A 17,609-nucleotide genomic window follows, 5' to 3' on the forward strand; every position below is an offset into this window, starting at 1 on the left:
ATTATTATTATTATTATTATTATTATTATTATTATTATTATGGTTGCAGTTAAAATGTGATACAGTGGTATTTTGATGTTTTTAGTCTGCTTTCCTTGTTTCATAACAATTGAAATAGGGGTATGTGATCACCTTGCTTTTTGTGTGTCTGTGTCCCCCCCCCCAACAACTTTGGAATGCCTGTTTGAGACAGGGAGGCTTGGAGAGGCCATTTTCAAGGGCCATAGTAGATATCACAGGCACTCAGAGAAGAATAAATTGTGGTACACTTGTATGCTACTCAGGATGTGCAGCCTTAAGGAAGATGCAGTGTGACACAAAACCTGAAAGCTGCACACTTTCAAGTCTGTATAAATGTGTATAGTCCTTTCTGGCCACATAATGGCATAACCACTGGAAATGTACTTATTTGACTTTTCTCACCCATCAATGATAACTTTAATTTTTCATGGAACTATTATTAATTTATTGCTATTATATAGACTGCCTTAGTTTACATTCTTTTTGTGCCTTTCTGCACACCCATGCTAACTTTGTAATTTACCTATGAGCTGTAAGTTTGCATGTATATAAACAAGAATTGAGTTGAATTGTTGTTGTTATATTACTTTATTTGTTTGTTTTCTTGCTTGCTTCTTGGCATTAATGTGTTTTTCCTCCAGTGCTTACCTTTAATTAGGCTTTGATTTTATGTTGTGTTTGTCCATTATGTAATTATTTGTATCTACACTGTGCTGTGTCTGTAATTGGCCTTGTAGCTGTTGACTCGGCACATAAATAATAAAGAATTGAATTGAATTGATTTGTTGTTGTTAATGTTGTTGTTTCATGTTTGTCACCAAATTGTAATAGTTGAGTTACAAAACATGCTATGTACATAATGTATAGGCATTTTTATGATCTGTCTCCAAACCACATTTCACATTCCTAGCTGCAATGGTTCTTTAGTTAGTGCCATAAAGCCAAGAGAAAGAGAGTATACACATGGCACCTTATTATTTCTCATTCCATAAAAATTTGCCTTAGCCAAAGTTGTGCATTTTTCCATATGTAATATCAGAATCCTAAATTAAGTGGCACTATTGCCACTCCCATCTCACAAGTTCACTTGTCAGTCATGTTATTTTTGCTGATTCTAGAAAATTAGGAAGTATTTCAGAGAGGAGGTTGAGGCTGTCGGTAGCTCAAGCTGTATAGCATCAAATGACTTGATGATAGTAAATAATGAATTGGGAAGTAAATGGAAGGATGCAGTCTTAGCCTGATTTAAGGTATATCCTTGCATTTTCTCAGAGGGACTGTGGAAAACCACAAAACCACTCCATCAAGATAGTTTGTCTCCCGTCTGAGATTTGAATCAGGCATCGGTTATATCCCAGATACAAATTAGAAGTGTTACTGCTTGACTTAACTTTCACAGTACAGCACTCCAACTACACACACATAATGTGCGAGGTTTATTCACATATTTCAGCTGGAAGCGCACATCACTTAAGTGCTTAAATTAAATTTTTTGCATATTGTGCTAAGTATCTGCCACAGAGAAAACAATCTTGAAGAAAAATTGTATTTATCCATAAAATCATATGATATGTATTATTCACTATTTTCATAGAGATTATTTAGCTAAAGAAAATCGTTAAAATTGGAAGAGTACCTGTTAAGTGTGCAGTATCAGAAGTGCTGTCGAAGCTCCTTTGGTATCCTTACTACCTCCCTGATGCCTGCTTAACCTAAACACAATGTACATAGTGTGTTCAAAAAGAATCGAACCTTTGGTCGGCAGAAATACATTTATTGATTTGGAGGTACAAAACCCTAATCCCCTTCAAAGTAGTCTCCTTGGTAATGCACACAGTTCTCCCAGCGCTTCCGCCATTGTTGGAAACACTTCTGGAACGCGTCTTTTGGAATGGTGATCAGCCGGGCCGTCGCATTCCGCATGATGTCTTCTCTTGACTCAAATCGGGTTCCTTTCAGCGTCATTTTGAGCTTGGGAAATAGCCAAAAGTCACACGGAGCCATGTCGGGGGAGTAGGGAGCGTGACGAACCACAGGGATGTTGTGTTTGGCGACGAAAGTATGAATCAGATGCACAGTTTCAATACAAATTTTGCAGACACTCTCCTCATGCCCAAATCCTCGGTCAAAATTGAATGTACCGATCCAATCCTTACCCCTATCTCGTTCGCAAGTTCTTGGACTGTGATACAACGGTCCTCCATGATCAAAGTCCGCACTTGCTCAATGATATTCTCATTTCGGTTTGTTGAGGGTCTGCCTGAACGCGGTTCGCTGTCCTCTGATGTGCGGCCATCTTTGAAGCGGTTGTACCACTCCTTTATCCATGAGTTGCTCATGGCATCATCCCCAAAAGCCTGTTGAATCTTGCGAATGGTTTCCACTTGGGTATCGCCAAGCTATTGGCAAAATTTGATGCTATATCGCTGCTCATGTTGTTCCGTCATTTTACACCTTACTGGAATCCGACAAGCTCTCACTACACATCCTCACTCATAGGCCGACTGCCAGCGACTGACGCTTTCTGCGGGCGGGAAAAAATTCACGACTGGGCATCAATGTCCCCTCCACATCTACACCGAAGGGAGCCTCCCTCGCTTCATTGGTTTACGCGGGAAAAAAGAAGGCTCGATACTTTTTGAACACACCACGTATGTGCCTGGACAGCAAGAAAGGTGTTACATGTACATGAAGTGCACCTTTTTAATGTCAGTATCAGGGCGCATCTGCCAATTCTCATTTATTTAGAATAATAGTATTACAGGCACAAAAATAAGTATGAAGTATTGAATTAGGGCTGTCCAACTTAGTTGTGAGAGGTCAGGTATAAAGATCTAAATTTTTCTGCTTTTGCATGTGTATGCATATACTACCATAGTCAATAAGTTCGTGGACTGGCCACAAAGTGTCGTTACAGTGCACTACTGCAGGTAGGTTGAGGCATGATATGATACCCTGTCAGTTCATCTCTCATCACAGCAAGGGGCAGTTGTGTGCAAACAGTGTAAGCAGGACTACAGCCTCTATTGTGAACAGCAGTTAATTGCAAGTGGCAGTTTGAACAACAGGCAAACATTAAGTTCTACTAAAAACTAGGCAAATCCCCTAGCGAAACGTTTGGCGTAGGAAGAATTGGCTGTTGCTACATGACAACGTCCCAGCACATCGCTCTGCTCTTGTCCAAGAGGAACTGGCAAGGCAACAGGTCATCGTTTTTCCACACCCTCCATACTCCATACTCACTAAAATGTAAATGTAAATCTCGCACCATGCTATTTGTTTCTCATTCACTGCTTGAAAGCAAAGCTACGTGGTTGTAGATTTCAGTCATCCAAGGAAGTTGTCAATGCCACAAGCGACGCCATACAGGAATTTCCTGCCAATATGTTTCAGCAGTGTTTTTGGCAGCTATATCAACGTTGGCAGACTTGCATAGTGGCCAGTGGCAACTATTTTGAGGGCAAATGTGGATCTGTGTAAATGTATGTAAATACCTTGTAATTTATTCATTCATCAGTAATCTGTCAAGACGACAGGTCCACAGTCTCTTCCAAAACAGTTCCTTCACTTGATGCGATCTAGAGCTTTCTCCTTCAAATGAGAATATCCTCTTCTGTCCCCCAGGTCATCCAGCATCATCTTACGTCTTCTTCCTCGTCTTCTGGTCACTTCTATCCGCCCCTCTATCTTTCCTTCAATAACTTCTTTTAGAAGGCAGTTACCGCGTAAGATATGACCAAACCAATTAGCCTTCCGTTTTCTTATTTCGCGTAGGATATTCCTCTGCTCACTGACTCTAAATAACACTTCTTCATTTCTCACATAATCGGTCCAGCTGATCTTCTCCATCCTTCTCCAACACCACATTTCGAAACTTTCCAGGTGTTTCTGATCTACTGCCCTAAGTGTCCAAGTTTCACCCCCATACAAAGCGATGCTCCAAACGTAGCATTTCACTAGTTTCTTTCTCAAATTTAAGTCCAATTTGCTGGTAAAAAGATTATTATTATTACTGCTAAATGCAGCTTTTGCCATGGCAATCCTAGATTGAATTTCAAAAGTGCACCATCCATCATCTGTTAACAAGCTACCCAAATATTTAAAACATTTAACATTCTCCAGTTGCTTTTTGTCTACCTACCTTGTAATATGATGCGATAAAACCACAGTCCACGAACTTAATGACTGTACAACGTATATGCTTGTGTATGTGTTTTTGTGCGTATATTTGTGTGTGTGTATGCATATTAGGACACCTGCAGTTGTCTTGCAATATTTATAACTTTTCTTCTGTAACCTTCATTAAGGGCTTCCTCTAATCCAGCAAAGGGCAAATGGAACATTTTTTTTCGAGTTAATACTTTAAGGATAATATATTGTCAGTACAAAATACATTAACTTTATATTTGTTGTTGATAAAATGTGTTATTAAATTTTATTTTTTTTAGGAAAAGATCAGAGTGGAAAAAAGGCAAGAATAGTAGAACAACAAAGAACAAGGAGAAACGGAGGGCAAAAGTTGAATCATGTGGAGATGTAGCAACCTTATCTGGACCTCCAGAAGTGGAGCTTCCTAGTAATGCATCAGGCTTTGCAGTATTTGCAAGTGTTCGTCTGGCTGTGCTGGAACGTTGGATGAAACAGGCTTGTCAGATTTATTTGTCATCATCTTCCAGTTCTCCACCGTTAGATGGCAGTAGTGAAATTGACAGTGATAGTGAAGAAAATACTGATAAGACTAGAGAAATTCCACCACTTCGAGTACCAAAGGTATAACTGTAGGAACATATTTGCAGCAACAGATATTATATGGCTTTCTCTCTAGCATTTGCTGTTTATAAGATGATTTTGACCTGAGGAGATTTATGTGTAGAATTTGAATTCAGAAGAATTACATGTTATGCAGAAGCTGCATTAGCAGTTTTGTTTCTTTGAGTGTTACATTGTTAGAATTTCTGAAGTTATATTGGAGAAGGTGCATTTCAGATTCCATTTGTGACCCTAAATGACATCAGATTATTGTTGCCTTCCACACTTCATTATTAGCCATTTCTTGCAAGGAAAACAGCGTTAGAACAACCATAGATGAAGGCAAAGTTATCTCTGGGCTTAATTAATAAAGCACCATGTCATGAAGATGTATGGGAGGGATGAGCTCGGCCATTCTTAACCTCACCATTAGATAAGAGTTGATGGGTCAGCGTCATGTCCTTGCACTTTACTTTCAGAGAAACAGCTCCTGGTACCCATTGTGTGGGAGGCTCAGTGGCTTCTAGAGGCAGTCTGGACATTATTCTTGCCCCTGCCAGGAATTGAAACCCACTACCTGGGTCGTCAAGCATGTAGCCTAGTCACTATACCAGCTGGCTCCCTTTTGGACAAGCATATCTGTATTAATATCTGTTTGATGTTATGTAACGTGAAGCAGTTTTCTTGAAACACAGTATGAAAACAATACTATTAGAGGCGATTTAAAAACCACATTTTTAAATTCCTGATGTTAACGGTACTTTACAACTGAATTTTAGTATTTTTTATGGTGATAAAGTTAAAAAGTATATAAGAACAAACAAACTTTGTGGCCTTTAGTACGCAAGCAAACTACCCACTGAGTGACCACCGCTTGTCGGCGAAATTAGTGCCAAATTTAGTGGATAGAGGGTGTCACATGGTCAGCGCAACGGATTCCCACAGCCTTTAATCTCGGTTTTCTAGACTGGAGTCACTACTTTTTCATTCAAGTAGCTCCTCAGTTATCCTAAACAAGGCTGAGTGGACCCCATTCCAGACCCACTACTCAGAAAATCTGGTAGTGCTGGGAATCAGACCAGGAACTCTGATCACTAGAGCATTGTATGCTCCATTTATGTGGTTATACTGACTGGAAATAAATCTTGCAATGCCGTGTCCATGAACTACGATGTCTGCTTTTCAGTTCTCTCAATTTAATAGCTATTCATATTGCATTTTATTAAAAGAGGATGGCATAACAAGAATTTATGATTAAGAATTTTTAATAATTTTACCGTACCAGTATTTATTAACATCTTCCTTGCTTTTAATTTTTCTGTGAATCATGCAGTTGCAATTTGCTAACCATGTCATTTATTAAGAATGCAGTATTCTGGGATTTGGCACTGTGTAGATGTGGTGTTAACCGACGTTTTGGAAGAACGTATCGCCTCCATCTTGAGGGTAGAAGGAAAAATAAGAAATCCACAAGCGAAGAGACCATGTGAACCGGTACAAGCAGACTGGTTAACACCACATCTACACGGTGCCACATCCCAGAAGACTGCTTTCTTCATAGTCACCACCGTGAAAACCTCAAATCTTACATGTCATTTCTTAGTTTATAATATGAGGGACAGTCAAATGAAAACGGGTTAGAAGCCAAAACATATTAAAGAACATTTCTTACCTCAAAAGTAATCTCCAAAACTGTTAATACATTTGTCCCACTGGGAGATAAGACGGTCAATCCCATCCTTGAAAAACCTTGTGGGCTGTCTACGGAACCACATCTTTACCCAGCCACACACGTCTTCATCCGATGCAAACTGATGTCCACGAATGTCTCTCTTCAGGTCTCCAAAATTGTGAAAATCACATGGGGAGAGATGTGGGCTGTAGGGGGAATGTTGAAGCACTTCCCAACCAAATCTCTATAGCATATTCTTCACAGAGTTGGCAGTTTGGGGTGCGCATTATCATGAAGAAGGATAATGCCGTTCGATAGAATTCAATGCTCTTTTGTCTTTATGGCACGTCTCAGTTTCTGCAAAGTGTCTTTATAGCGCTGTGCACTGATTGTGGCACCATGCTCAAGAAATTTGACAAGCAGAGGGCCCTTGCAGTCGTAGAAGAACGTCATCATCACTTTACCGGACTTTGTGTGTACGACTTTGGATTCCTTTGGTGGGGGAGAATTGACGTGTTTCCACTGTTGGCTCTGCCGTTTGCTCTTGGGTTCAAAATGGTGGCACCATGGCACCAAGTTTCATCCCAGTGGCAATACGGGACAGAAAACATACTCTTCCTCGCGGTATCGTTGCAAGTGACCTAGTGATGCAGCCATTCTCTGAGTCTTCTGTTCCTCCATGAGTTGCTATGGAACCCACTGCACGCATATTTTGCGGTACATCAGGTGTTTTGTCACAATGGCGTGTACTGCACTGTGACCTGTTCCCATCAAAAGACTAATTTCTTCCACAGTGATCTGTCGGTTTGCCCGGATATGACCGTCCAACGCAGCAATAACATCAGGAGTGATGATATGATGAGCCTGTCGTGGGCGAGCATCATCTTGCAGCGATGCACGTCCCTCTCAGAATCTCTTATGCCATGCCAGCACACGCGAACGTGACATGCTTTGTTCGCTGTAAAAAACATACATGCGACGATGAATTTCTCGTCCTCCTACTCTTTCAACAGTCAAAAAGCGCACTACACTTCACTGTTCTTCTTTACTCACCTCCATTACTGATGTTGGATGACCACACGTAGTGCTAACCTTACTTCCAGCACAATAAACAAACGACTAGTGTGCAAGGGCACGTCACTGTGCTTTCCCAAGTACCCACCAGAAGTTTGTACCGTAAGCAAATTCTAGTGTTACCAACTTGCGCACCGTGTGAGTTATGCATGGTGACCCGTTTTCATTTGACTGCCCCTTATAGTATTGCTGCTTATTTTGATAAATTTTGGGCAGTATAAAAATGCTAATAATAATTTGGGAGAGGGGAATAAAGAGTGATGCGAGAATTTTGCATAAGAAAACTTGAGTTGAACATCCTTCATAAGATTAAAATTCCTGTAAGTAATGCAGCAATTGATAAAGCATGTTTTAAAGATGTTGGGTATTCAGGTACATGGGTGAGGTATGTTGCATGCGTGAGATATATGAGAAATGCATGTGAAGTTCTGGTAGGAAAATTAAAGGAGAGAGACCACTTGGTAAAACATAGATAGAGATGGGAGGATAATATTAAAATGGAACTTTAGAAATAGTATAGGGACTAGATACATCTGGTTCAGGATAGATACTAGTGGCAGGCTCTTGTGATCATGATAATGAACCTTTGGGTTCCATAAAATGCAGAGGGGATGTTCAGGTATCTGGGGCTTTTGTCATAACAGTGAGATTATTGGAGTCTTTAAGAACACATGTACTGCTACTGTTTGCTTCAAAAATTCACACCGCTTTGTGCACTTTATGTTAGCAAAATTATGTGAGACCAGTGTTTTCTGGAATCTTTGCTTCCTTCCATAATTGACTTTATCATGAATATGTAAATAAATTGTCACTGTAGTTGATAGAATTTTAATATATTTTTTTATTTATTGGTATGGCCTTTCTACATTCTTTCTTTGTTGGCAAAGTATCATGAACTTTTCTAATCCATTCATTCTGTTTGTATGTATGTGTGGAATGTCACATAAAACAGATTTAATTAGTTTAATGCTCTTAGTGATTACAGTTAAAGAAAGAAACAAGTGTATACTTTCCTTTAGGTCACAGCAATATAAAATAGATGCTGAGCATTGTTTTAAAACATGTATTTGTTTTCTGGTGTAATATGTATGCAATCTGTCAGTTTTTCTAAGGAGGCTACTCGGAATAAAAGACCACGCAGCATGCTTAAACGAAGAAGTGCACAAAAATATTCAGTCATATCTTCTATTCCACTATACCAACACTACTACACATTCATTGTTGCCATAACATTATCTGTATGATTTATTTGAAATTGCCATAACTTGGGCATCTGCATGTTCAGTTCCCCAGTCTCTCTTAATTGAAGTTTCTTGCTTCTTGGAGGGTTCATCGAGTGATGGCTCACTTAGCTATACTTCAGCTGTAATTCCAGTATCATCTTACCACTTTTTTCATGACATTAGTTCAGTAAGAGTAAAAATATTCTAATGAATAGAATCTGTAACGTGTAACCTATTATCATCTGTAAGCGAATTGGGTGCAGTATGCTTTCTTTCTCCTTTGCTTTGTGATGTTTTTTTTTTGTCTAATGCTTCTAGATCGTAGGAGTTGGTTTGCGGAGTGTCTTTGAGCTTATTCGTGAAAGCCGGTCTTCTCATCCACTTTTATGTACAAAGGCCCTTGCAGCGCTACTTGATGTAGTACAAGGCCAACAGCCAGAAGGTCTTAAAAGTGAACCAACTGAAGTAATAGGTGAGTTGTATTAACTTTTCAAGTATAATGTATTGTTCATGAAATTAAATCTAATAGCATCCATGAAAATGCAGCATGAATATAGTGAGTTATATATTATTTTACGGCCTGTATATTATAATTCATACCTTCGCTTTTTGTGTCACATTTCATCATGGTAATACTGAAATTTTTTATTTGTATGGGTGTTATGTAATTTTTGTATCTCTATATTTGAACCTGTTTGGGAATAGGCTGGTGGAAAATAATAAAATTCCATGATTGTAAAGTTATATAGCAAAACATGCTTATTTTTATATGAAGATATCTATATAAGGAATTTGTGAACAGTTGATTATTGATATCATGGCATAATGTTTTAAGGTTGAAATTTAAGTCAAAGTGATTATCTAGAGCTCGTTACTTCAGTATGTTAAGCTGTTGTCCAGAGCAGAAGTCTAGTTGCATTTAGACTTTTTTTTTTTTAGTTAGGACATTGGTAAAACCTGAGTGCCTTCAACTATGTCATTTCAAAAATGATGAGCACTGAAAGTAGAAAGAGTGGTCCTGGAGACTTGATACTGTTAGTATAGAAGAAATTAATAGTGAAACTAAATTGTACAGGTATGAGAATAGATGACCATGACTTGTCACAGCTCTTACACTTTGCACTCATGTGAATATGTCCTGAAGATTGTGCAGTGCAATGCTATTCAGGTTCAGTCTCTCTATACCAAGTGTGTTCTGTTTCTACCACAGTCCTTTGTGATATTAGGCATACATGGATATTACAAAACAGTGTGTTTCGATCATCTATACATAATATCTTGAAAGCAATAGAGAGTCATGCCATTTGGTTGTAACCTTTAAACATGTAGAATGGCTTAGCAAGCTGACATTTCTTTCAACACTCTTATGACAGTTGTCATGCTGTGACTGAGGCAATATAACTTGACAAATTTCATTTCTGTATACCATGATAACTTAGAGGATGACATTTGAATGTGAGAGGTTATTAAATGAGCTTTGTATCCCTTATGTGCATATTTGTTTGCACATCCAAGAAAACATCTAGGTTCCTAGTGTATCCACTCAGATAATGAAGACCTATCAGTAAATCTCTTTAACTGCTGAAATATGAAAGATTTTAACAGGGACAAATATCTTGACAAACACAAAATATTGTCAAAGGGCAGGCAGGCTGCAATAAAGTATGTACTGCTAGTTTAAACTTATCTAGTTTCCACACACAATATAACTCTTGAGTTAAGCTTTCTCCATTTAGGATTTACGTCCTTTAGTATTACATCTTTATAGTCATAATTTTAAATTTCCATTTAATATTAGGTCTGGTGTAGATGAGCATTTCTCCATGCTGTGCTAATGGTGATATATTTCCAGATCCTTTATTTGATCTCTTACTTGATCTGGCCACATCACATGGGCCTGAGTCTGCTGCAGCAAACGATGGAAGCCACCTCACAGCTGTGGCCTGTGCATGTCTGCTCAGCCTCGTTGTCGTCAGGGGAGACACTGGAAAGCTGCTTAGTGCTACAGCAGCCCTTCTGATGTGCCCCAGAGCACTTGCTTCACAGAACATACATGTAAGTTTTATAAAGGATATTTAGACTTGTTTCTCAACACAGATTAATGTTTTGTGTCTTTGGATAAGAGAGTACACAATTACAAAGATCCAAAAAATGAAGAATAATTGGAAGAACAGGGCACAACAACTTCAGGACTGTACTTGGTGGTGGTGGTGGTTGTGGTTTGTGTATGGGGGGGGGGGTATTGGGCAGTGTATATAGTTTTGAATTGTGAGTTACATAAATACTCTACATACACTGTAGATCTATTGTTGAAATTTGAATATGTGTATGAAAACAGGGTTGTTGACTTTCGGTAGCAATTGCTGTGCAAATAGGAACATTGTACAACATTTTTTTAGATAACTATATTTGTCCATTTATTTAGTAGAGTAAAACAGATTTTTAATATTAACAATGGAGTTTAATTTAATTTTTTAAATACGTATAACCCACAGATAAGATTTTTCTTGATTTAAGGTACAGAAATCTTGTTTCCAAGGCAAACCTGATGGGGGGATTTCATAATTTTTTACCATAAAAGACATTCTGCTCTGTATAAACAATTTTTTGCAGTTGTTTCTGCCACAGAAGTACAGCACAATGTGAAAAATATTGGAAGAAATAAGAAATGCTAATAATTATTTCTTTAACTTTTAAAGTAGAGAAATTATTACTCCCTAAAAATTTTCTGTTTCAAGTGTCTTGTGCCTGGAATGCTTAATGAAAGACAAGTTAAATATATTGCATCCATCTTTTATTGGTTAGCTTGGTTGATATTATACTTAGAATTTGCTTTACATGACAAAAGTTTCAGCTACAAGAATTCGACACAAGCTGAACAAAATAAATAAATAAACAAACAAATAAATAAATAAATGTATATGTATGCAATAAATGAACATGAATGTCAGAGAGAAATACTGTTTGCAAAGAATGCATTTGGAACATACTCCACTGGAGCACAACTTCACGCCCTCTTTCTACATCTGTCATATCCAATCTGTTATATTACTAGCATGTCACTGTATCTGTGTGTTTTCTCTCACTCTCTTTGTTTGTACTTGCTGTGTTAAGTGCCCCACTATATCCCAGATACTGTATACATACAGTTCACAAATTCATTCAAAAGTTGTTATGATGATTTCAGATGCCTGCAGTACTTACAGCTCTACAAAGAAGTGTTCATGGTGTGCTCCTTGGGAAGGTAGTCAGACCCGATTGGTTTACTCATGGCATGCCAAAGAATTCCAGAATTGACACCTTCCATGTGAAGATGAGTGGAGGTACATATTATAAAACATACCTTACTGTAATTCAGGGTATAATTTATATGCTTTATGGGAGTTCATGCTGTGTAGGTTCTTTAAAAATTTACTTATCTTTCAGTTAAGTTGGATGTTAGTAAGAATGTTAGTAAGGTTCTAAAATTTTGTTGTCATGAAATTGGGTGAAACGTCATAACAAATCTTAGAAATTGGACTGACCTATGCTACTTTTCCACTTTTCATATCATTTATTTGGTTTCAAAAATATGTGTTCAATTTCAGTTCATTACCTTCATGCAGAAGAATAATGCTTGTTTGCTGTATTATCATATGTCTTTGAACTTTCATATACATTCTAATTTTTCTTTTTCTGCATCTTACATTTTTCATATTGAGAATTTCCATGTGTGTTAACACTATTATCTTCATATTACTAATGAATCTCCATATAGACTGAGGCAGTGATTTTATTGCAGCAGGAAAATTTTGTACAAGTAACATCCTAATATTATGATACTGGACCTGATTGTACTGTACATAGTGAAATTTATTCAACCCTATGTGTGTTTTACCCTGTTTTCCTTACCTTGTACAGGCATGGTTATGTTAGATCATTTCTTTGGAAATCACCCCACCTTTTTATTTTTTAGTTCCATATTTGTATTAACTTGTGTTCAGGAGGTGCTCAGTTTAAAAATTCTCTCAGAACACCATCTACCCTGAATGGGGTTTCTGTGATTTTCATCAGCCTGTCCAGGCAAACACTAGGATAATACTTTTGGAAGGCCACAGTTGCTTCTACTTCCCCTCAGTCTGCAGCAGTTGATATAGTATCATTAAGTAATCTGTGATCCATCCTATTGTACCATAAGCAATGCCAACATATCAGCTGTATAACTTTCTGAAGTGGAGGGTCACCAGCATCACTCAGCTTTTTTCCTGTGTATGTAAAACACTAGTGTTTGGTGCTCTCAGCCCAGTTTTTCATAGCAGCATGCCAGTGAGATCTATATGGTGACATCAGTGAAATATATACAGTTTTTTTTATTTTTATAGATAATGCAAAATCCCATAGCAATCACTGAAATATATTTAATGTTCCAACACGTGTAAGTAGGAAAATTAAATTTTTGTATGTGGACAGCTCATAACCATGCTTGCAAATGTTTTGTGAAAGAAATTTTGTGTATGAAATTTAAAAAACGTAACAGCAGTGAGAAACTGTGGGCGTTTGGTAGTGGAAATCTGTACTAGTGGGCATTCTGCACAGAAAGAAATCTAAGCTAGTAAACTATACAATTATTACCATGAATTTAGTACTTTATTACTTACTTTTAGCCTTAAGCGGCCTTCGTAGTCTAGGGGTAACGTTCCCACCTCATGACTCCAGGTACGCGGGTTCAAACCCGGCGGAGGTCGTGGAATTTTTAAAGGCGGAAAAATTCAGGGAACAAGTCCTCTGGGAGGGACTTTAAGCCGTGGGTCCCTTATCATAGATTTACGGCAAGTTTCCCGCCCAAGTAGTTTCCAATGCCTCTGGTAGATGGGGGAAGTATCAGGTACCAAGGGCCGACCTTGTTGGCTGAACAGGGCTGATAGTACGAACCAGTACCAGTAGGGTATGGCGACTGGTAGAATATCAAAGGGGGATGTACAATAGACTATTAGTCGCGGTGCATGGGGAAACCCACCCCCTCTAATAATAATAATAATAATAATAAATACTTTTAGCCTTTTGTTTATGTTGGCCACTGGCTGGTCTCCACTCTCAGAAATGTAATTTTCACTATTTTTTTATGACACACACGTCAGTACTATTTTAAGTTTTTATTTTGGAAAGGGACAGGGGCCAAATCTAATGGAATATTTTGAAATCTCTTGCAGGGGACTTGCTTGTGTTCAAAAAAGTATGAGACTTGGAGATCTGTAACAATAACATTTTCCTGCTCTGAAAAAACAACAGTGTTTTCTACAACCAGACAATCAGTACAAATGTCTTTAGACGTAATGTTATTGTTTATGGATCTATTTGACCACCTTAGCAATAGATCTTCAAAGGTCCCATCATCTCATGCCTTGTGTTTATCCCTTGTGTCATATATAGGAAACTGTATACAGGAATTATCTTTGCAGTGTTCACCCAAAGAAGCATCTGGTACATCAAAACTCTGTTGTCTTGAATATTAGCAAGGAACTCTGTACAGCTGTTTTTTCTTCAGTGTTCTGTAGGTGCCACATGTGTATTCAAAATGATGTGCAACGCTTTGCCCAAGTTTTGTAATGAATGGTATTTATAATCTTATATTTGTGCTCTTTTCTTTAATTGTCTCTTTAGAATGAATAAATAATCTGATCTTGGTGAATTGACTTATCCACCACCCTTTATGACAGCTTCTCAGTTCCTAACTTTAAATCATTATTCAAGGATATACTGCTTTTAGCAGCCAAACAGCATATCTTCAAACTGGATTTTTGCCTTCACTTTGTCCAGCTTTCACATATAACACTTTCAGAACCTATTTGAATCTGGTTTCCAATAAACCAACTTGTACACATGTTACATATTGCCTCGTGGTATGTCAACAGTTGCATGTACAGCAATACCTCACATAGTCCAGGTAATCGGTTCTGCCAATATCCCGGACTATTTGAAACTGGACTAATAGAGGAACTAAATACAAAAAAGATAATTGGTTCCAAAAAAAATCTCTGTTTTTTCAATAAATAAAATGCAATTAATAAATTCAAATGTATTTATTAGAAATAATTTTAAAAAATTCATGCTTTTCACAATTCATTTTTTATTCTCTAAAATTGCAATATTGATGTCTGCACATTTTTCTTCTTTGGCCTTTTCTCTTCATACATTTCTTTGTAGCAATGAATTGTATTGTTTATCATTCTGCGAATTGTAAGGCTACAGTCAATATTGGGATCAACTTCCATAATATGCTCTGACAAGGTTTCAACCGTCACAATTTTTTATGGTTGTTCAGCTTATAATTCTCATGCAGGCACTTTAACACAGTCGTCGTCTAAGTTGTCCGCCCGTTCCTCATAAGCTCTTCCAAAATTCCGTTAAAGTAGTGCTCTCCCTACCTCCTCCAGTGATAGCTGTCGCAGCTCAAGAACGAACGGCCTGAGCATAGATACATACATATACAATGGGGAACCCCAGAAAAAAAATTAAATATGTATCATATCGCATAACTTTAAAACCACATAAAAATAAACCACACAAAAAGAGACTTGACTGTATAAAGGGAAGAAATCGATCATTCATGTATTAAAAATAATTTTGTGTACTAATTTTTTAGTATTTATTTTTATTTTGCTTAATTAAAATTTAGTTTGTTTTGAAATTTTCAAACTGGACTGTAGTGAATCCGGACTATGCGAGGTATTGCTGTATTATAGTAGAGTTTGTAACACTTCCTCTACTTAGAAGCAAGCACATTAAATCTTGCGGCACCAAAATTTTTTTAGTTATTGTTTGCAGAGTTTTTCTGTAAAACTAAAATGTGGTTCTTACCTTGTAGGTGACCGTCATATTTTGGATGTATAAAATATAATCATATTGTAGGTTTTATTTGTGTGATAATTAACAGCATTTCAAATAATTTGTCCATTTCCAATAATGATTTTGTTTCCAGATATGCATACTGCATCACTGAGTGCCAAATCTCTAGCAAGTGATGGGCAATTCTTGTACCTCTACACTTCCAGAGGACTTTTTAAAATTGGTTCAGGATATGGAGGCACAATTAAAGGACATGTTTATCTTCACAAAACAGATTTCCATGTTGATGACAAAGGATGGTTGGGATATGCTAATGTAAGCAATTCATTTTTTTTTTCAGTTTCTTTTTAATCTCTTCTGCTGTGTGCTTTAAGGAAAACTTAATTTTGGCGATGTTTTTGTTGACTTGGCAGAGATTAGGCAGAAACCAGTTGGAAGCTGCTTAACCTTTAACATACAGACTTTTAAATCGCCAGCAGCTCCCTACGGCCGGAATTGAAATGGCCCTAAATCTTTAACATTGCAGACTTTCAGAAAAAAATGCATATTTTCCGTTCTATGCAACACCGGAATATGAACTAAAAAGAACCTGAAAGACAATAAAATTTTCTACATATAGACAAAAGCGCAAGTTTTACAAATGAAATTACCTGTGATTATTTTGTCATGAAATGCAAAATATAATCGTTATTAAATACGTTATGAAATTCTAAAGGACTTACCTGTTATTTTTCTTCAACCTTGAATCGTGATGGTCATGTAAATATGATGACAATATATACAATAATATTTGGGCTGGACTGTACACCGTTTGGACTGCGTCACTTCACAGCTTACACTCTGACGCGCGTGTGCCATTTCTCGAAGCAGTCCACCACACACAGCGCGACATCACACTTTTTGCAGCAGAAAAGCGTGCTTCTGCTTTTCTTGTTTATAGAACAAACTCGACAACGTCTTTGTTTCCCCTTAGCTGGCCACTGTTTTGAATGTTTCACCTCCAGTCGACTCATTTGGGCTCCAGATGAACTTGGCCTCCCCCGAGAAACGCCACTGACCGTGATATTTGCCTCATGCGATTGAAGAATCAAATTACGCACCAAAATTTCGTGGAACTTTTTGTGCATCATTTTTCCATCACATGACTTGTGTAACAGATATGCATTGAGAACAGTCATGTCTAGGAGGTGGAAGAATAATTTCTTCGTCCATTTCCATGTCCTCCGAGCAATGCCATAGCTGTTCACCATTCTATCAGATTTGTCCACAAAGCCCATGTGTGCATTGTAGTCTTCAATTACATGAGGTTTGATAGCATGGCCAGATTCATCTCGGAAGTTGCCATCCAATGGAGGAGGGTGCATATTCGTCAGAACATACACATCGCGCTTGTCTTTCCAACGAACAACACTTAGATTCCCCTTCACTCTTGTCACAATGTCTCCTTTTTTCAATTTCAGTGATTTGGGCCGAATTTCTTGTGGCATTCCACGCCTGTCATTGCGAACGGTGCCACACGAATTTATTTTACGCTCTAGGAGATCGTCATACAATGCAGGGGAACTGAAATAGCTGTCCATATAAAGTTTGTGTCCTGAGCCTTCTACCCTTCGAATAAGCTGGAGAACAATGCCATGGGTTGGTGTAATTTCTTCGGTTGCAAGTTGCCTTTGTTTCCCCAAATAAACAGTCATGTCATAGGTATAGCCCAGAGAATCGCAAAGCTTGTAAATTTTTATTCCAAATCTTTTATGTTTCTTGGGAATATACTGCCGAAAAACCACTCTTCCTTTGAACAGCACTATCACTTCATCAACAGCAAGATGTTCCGATGGATGGTAAGGTTCACAAAATTTGTTGTTAAGATTGTTGAAAATTTTTCTAATCTTCCAGAGCCTATCGTACTCTGGGTCATCTCGATTTGGAGGAGCTTCATTATTCTCAAAATGAAGAAATCTCAAAATATGGAAGAAACGGTCGCGTACCATGGTGTTATGATAGAATGGAGTGTAGTACTGCTCATCTCTCGACCAATAATCTTTCAG

The 17,609-nt window shown here is 37.8% G+C and overlaps 1 protein-coding gene across 1 annotated transcript in view; it reads left to right on the forward strand.

The window, feature by feature from the left end:
* The window catches only part of LOC111868086 (E3 ubiquitin-protein ligase MYCBP2), a gene marked incomplete at its 3' end in the record, with an annotated part of 282,453 nt that overhangs the window by 2,457 nt on the left and 262,387 nt on the right, over window positions 1-17,609 (forward strand). The window contains 5 exon segments of the mRNA XM_033752918.1: window positions 4,470-4,791; window positions 9,058-9,211; window positions 10,592-10,794; window positions 11,927-12,062; window positions 15,698-15,879. Of these exon segments, the coding sequence (XP_033608809.1) occupies window positions 4,470-4,791; window positions 9,058-9,211; window positions 10,592-10,794; window positions 11,927-12,062; window positions 15,698-15,879 (997 nt within the window).

This window comes from Cryptotermes secundus, unplaced genomic scaffold, assembly GCF_002891405.2.
Source record: "Cryptotermes secundus unplaced genomic scaffold, Csec_1.0 scaffold925, whole genome shotgun sequence".
In the NCBI taxonomy this organism is placed as follows: Eukaryota; Metazoa; Arthropoda; class Insecta; order Blattodea; family Kalotermitidae; genus Cryptotermes; species Cryptotermes secundus.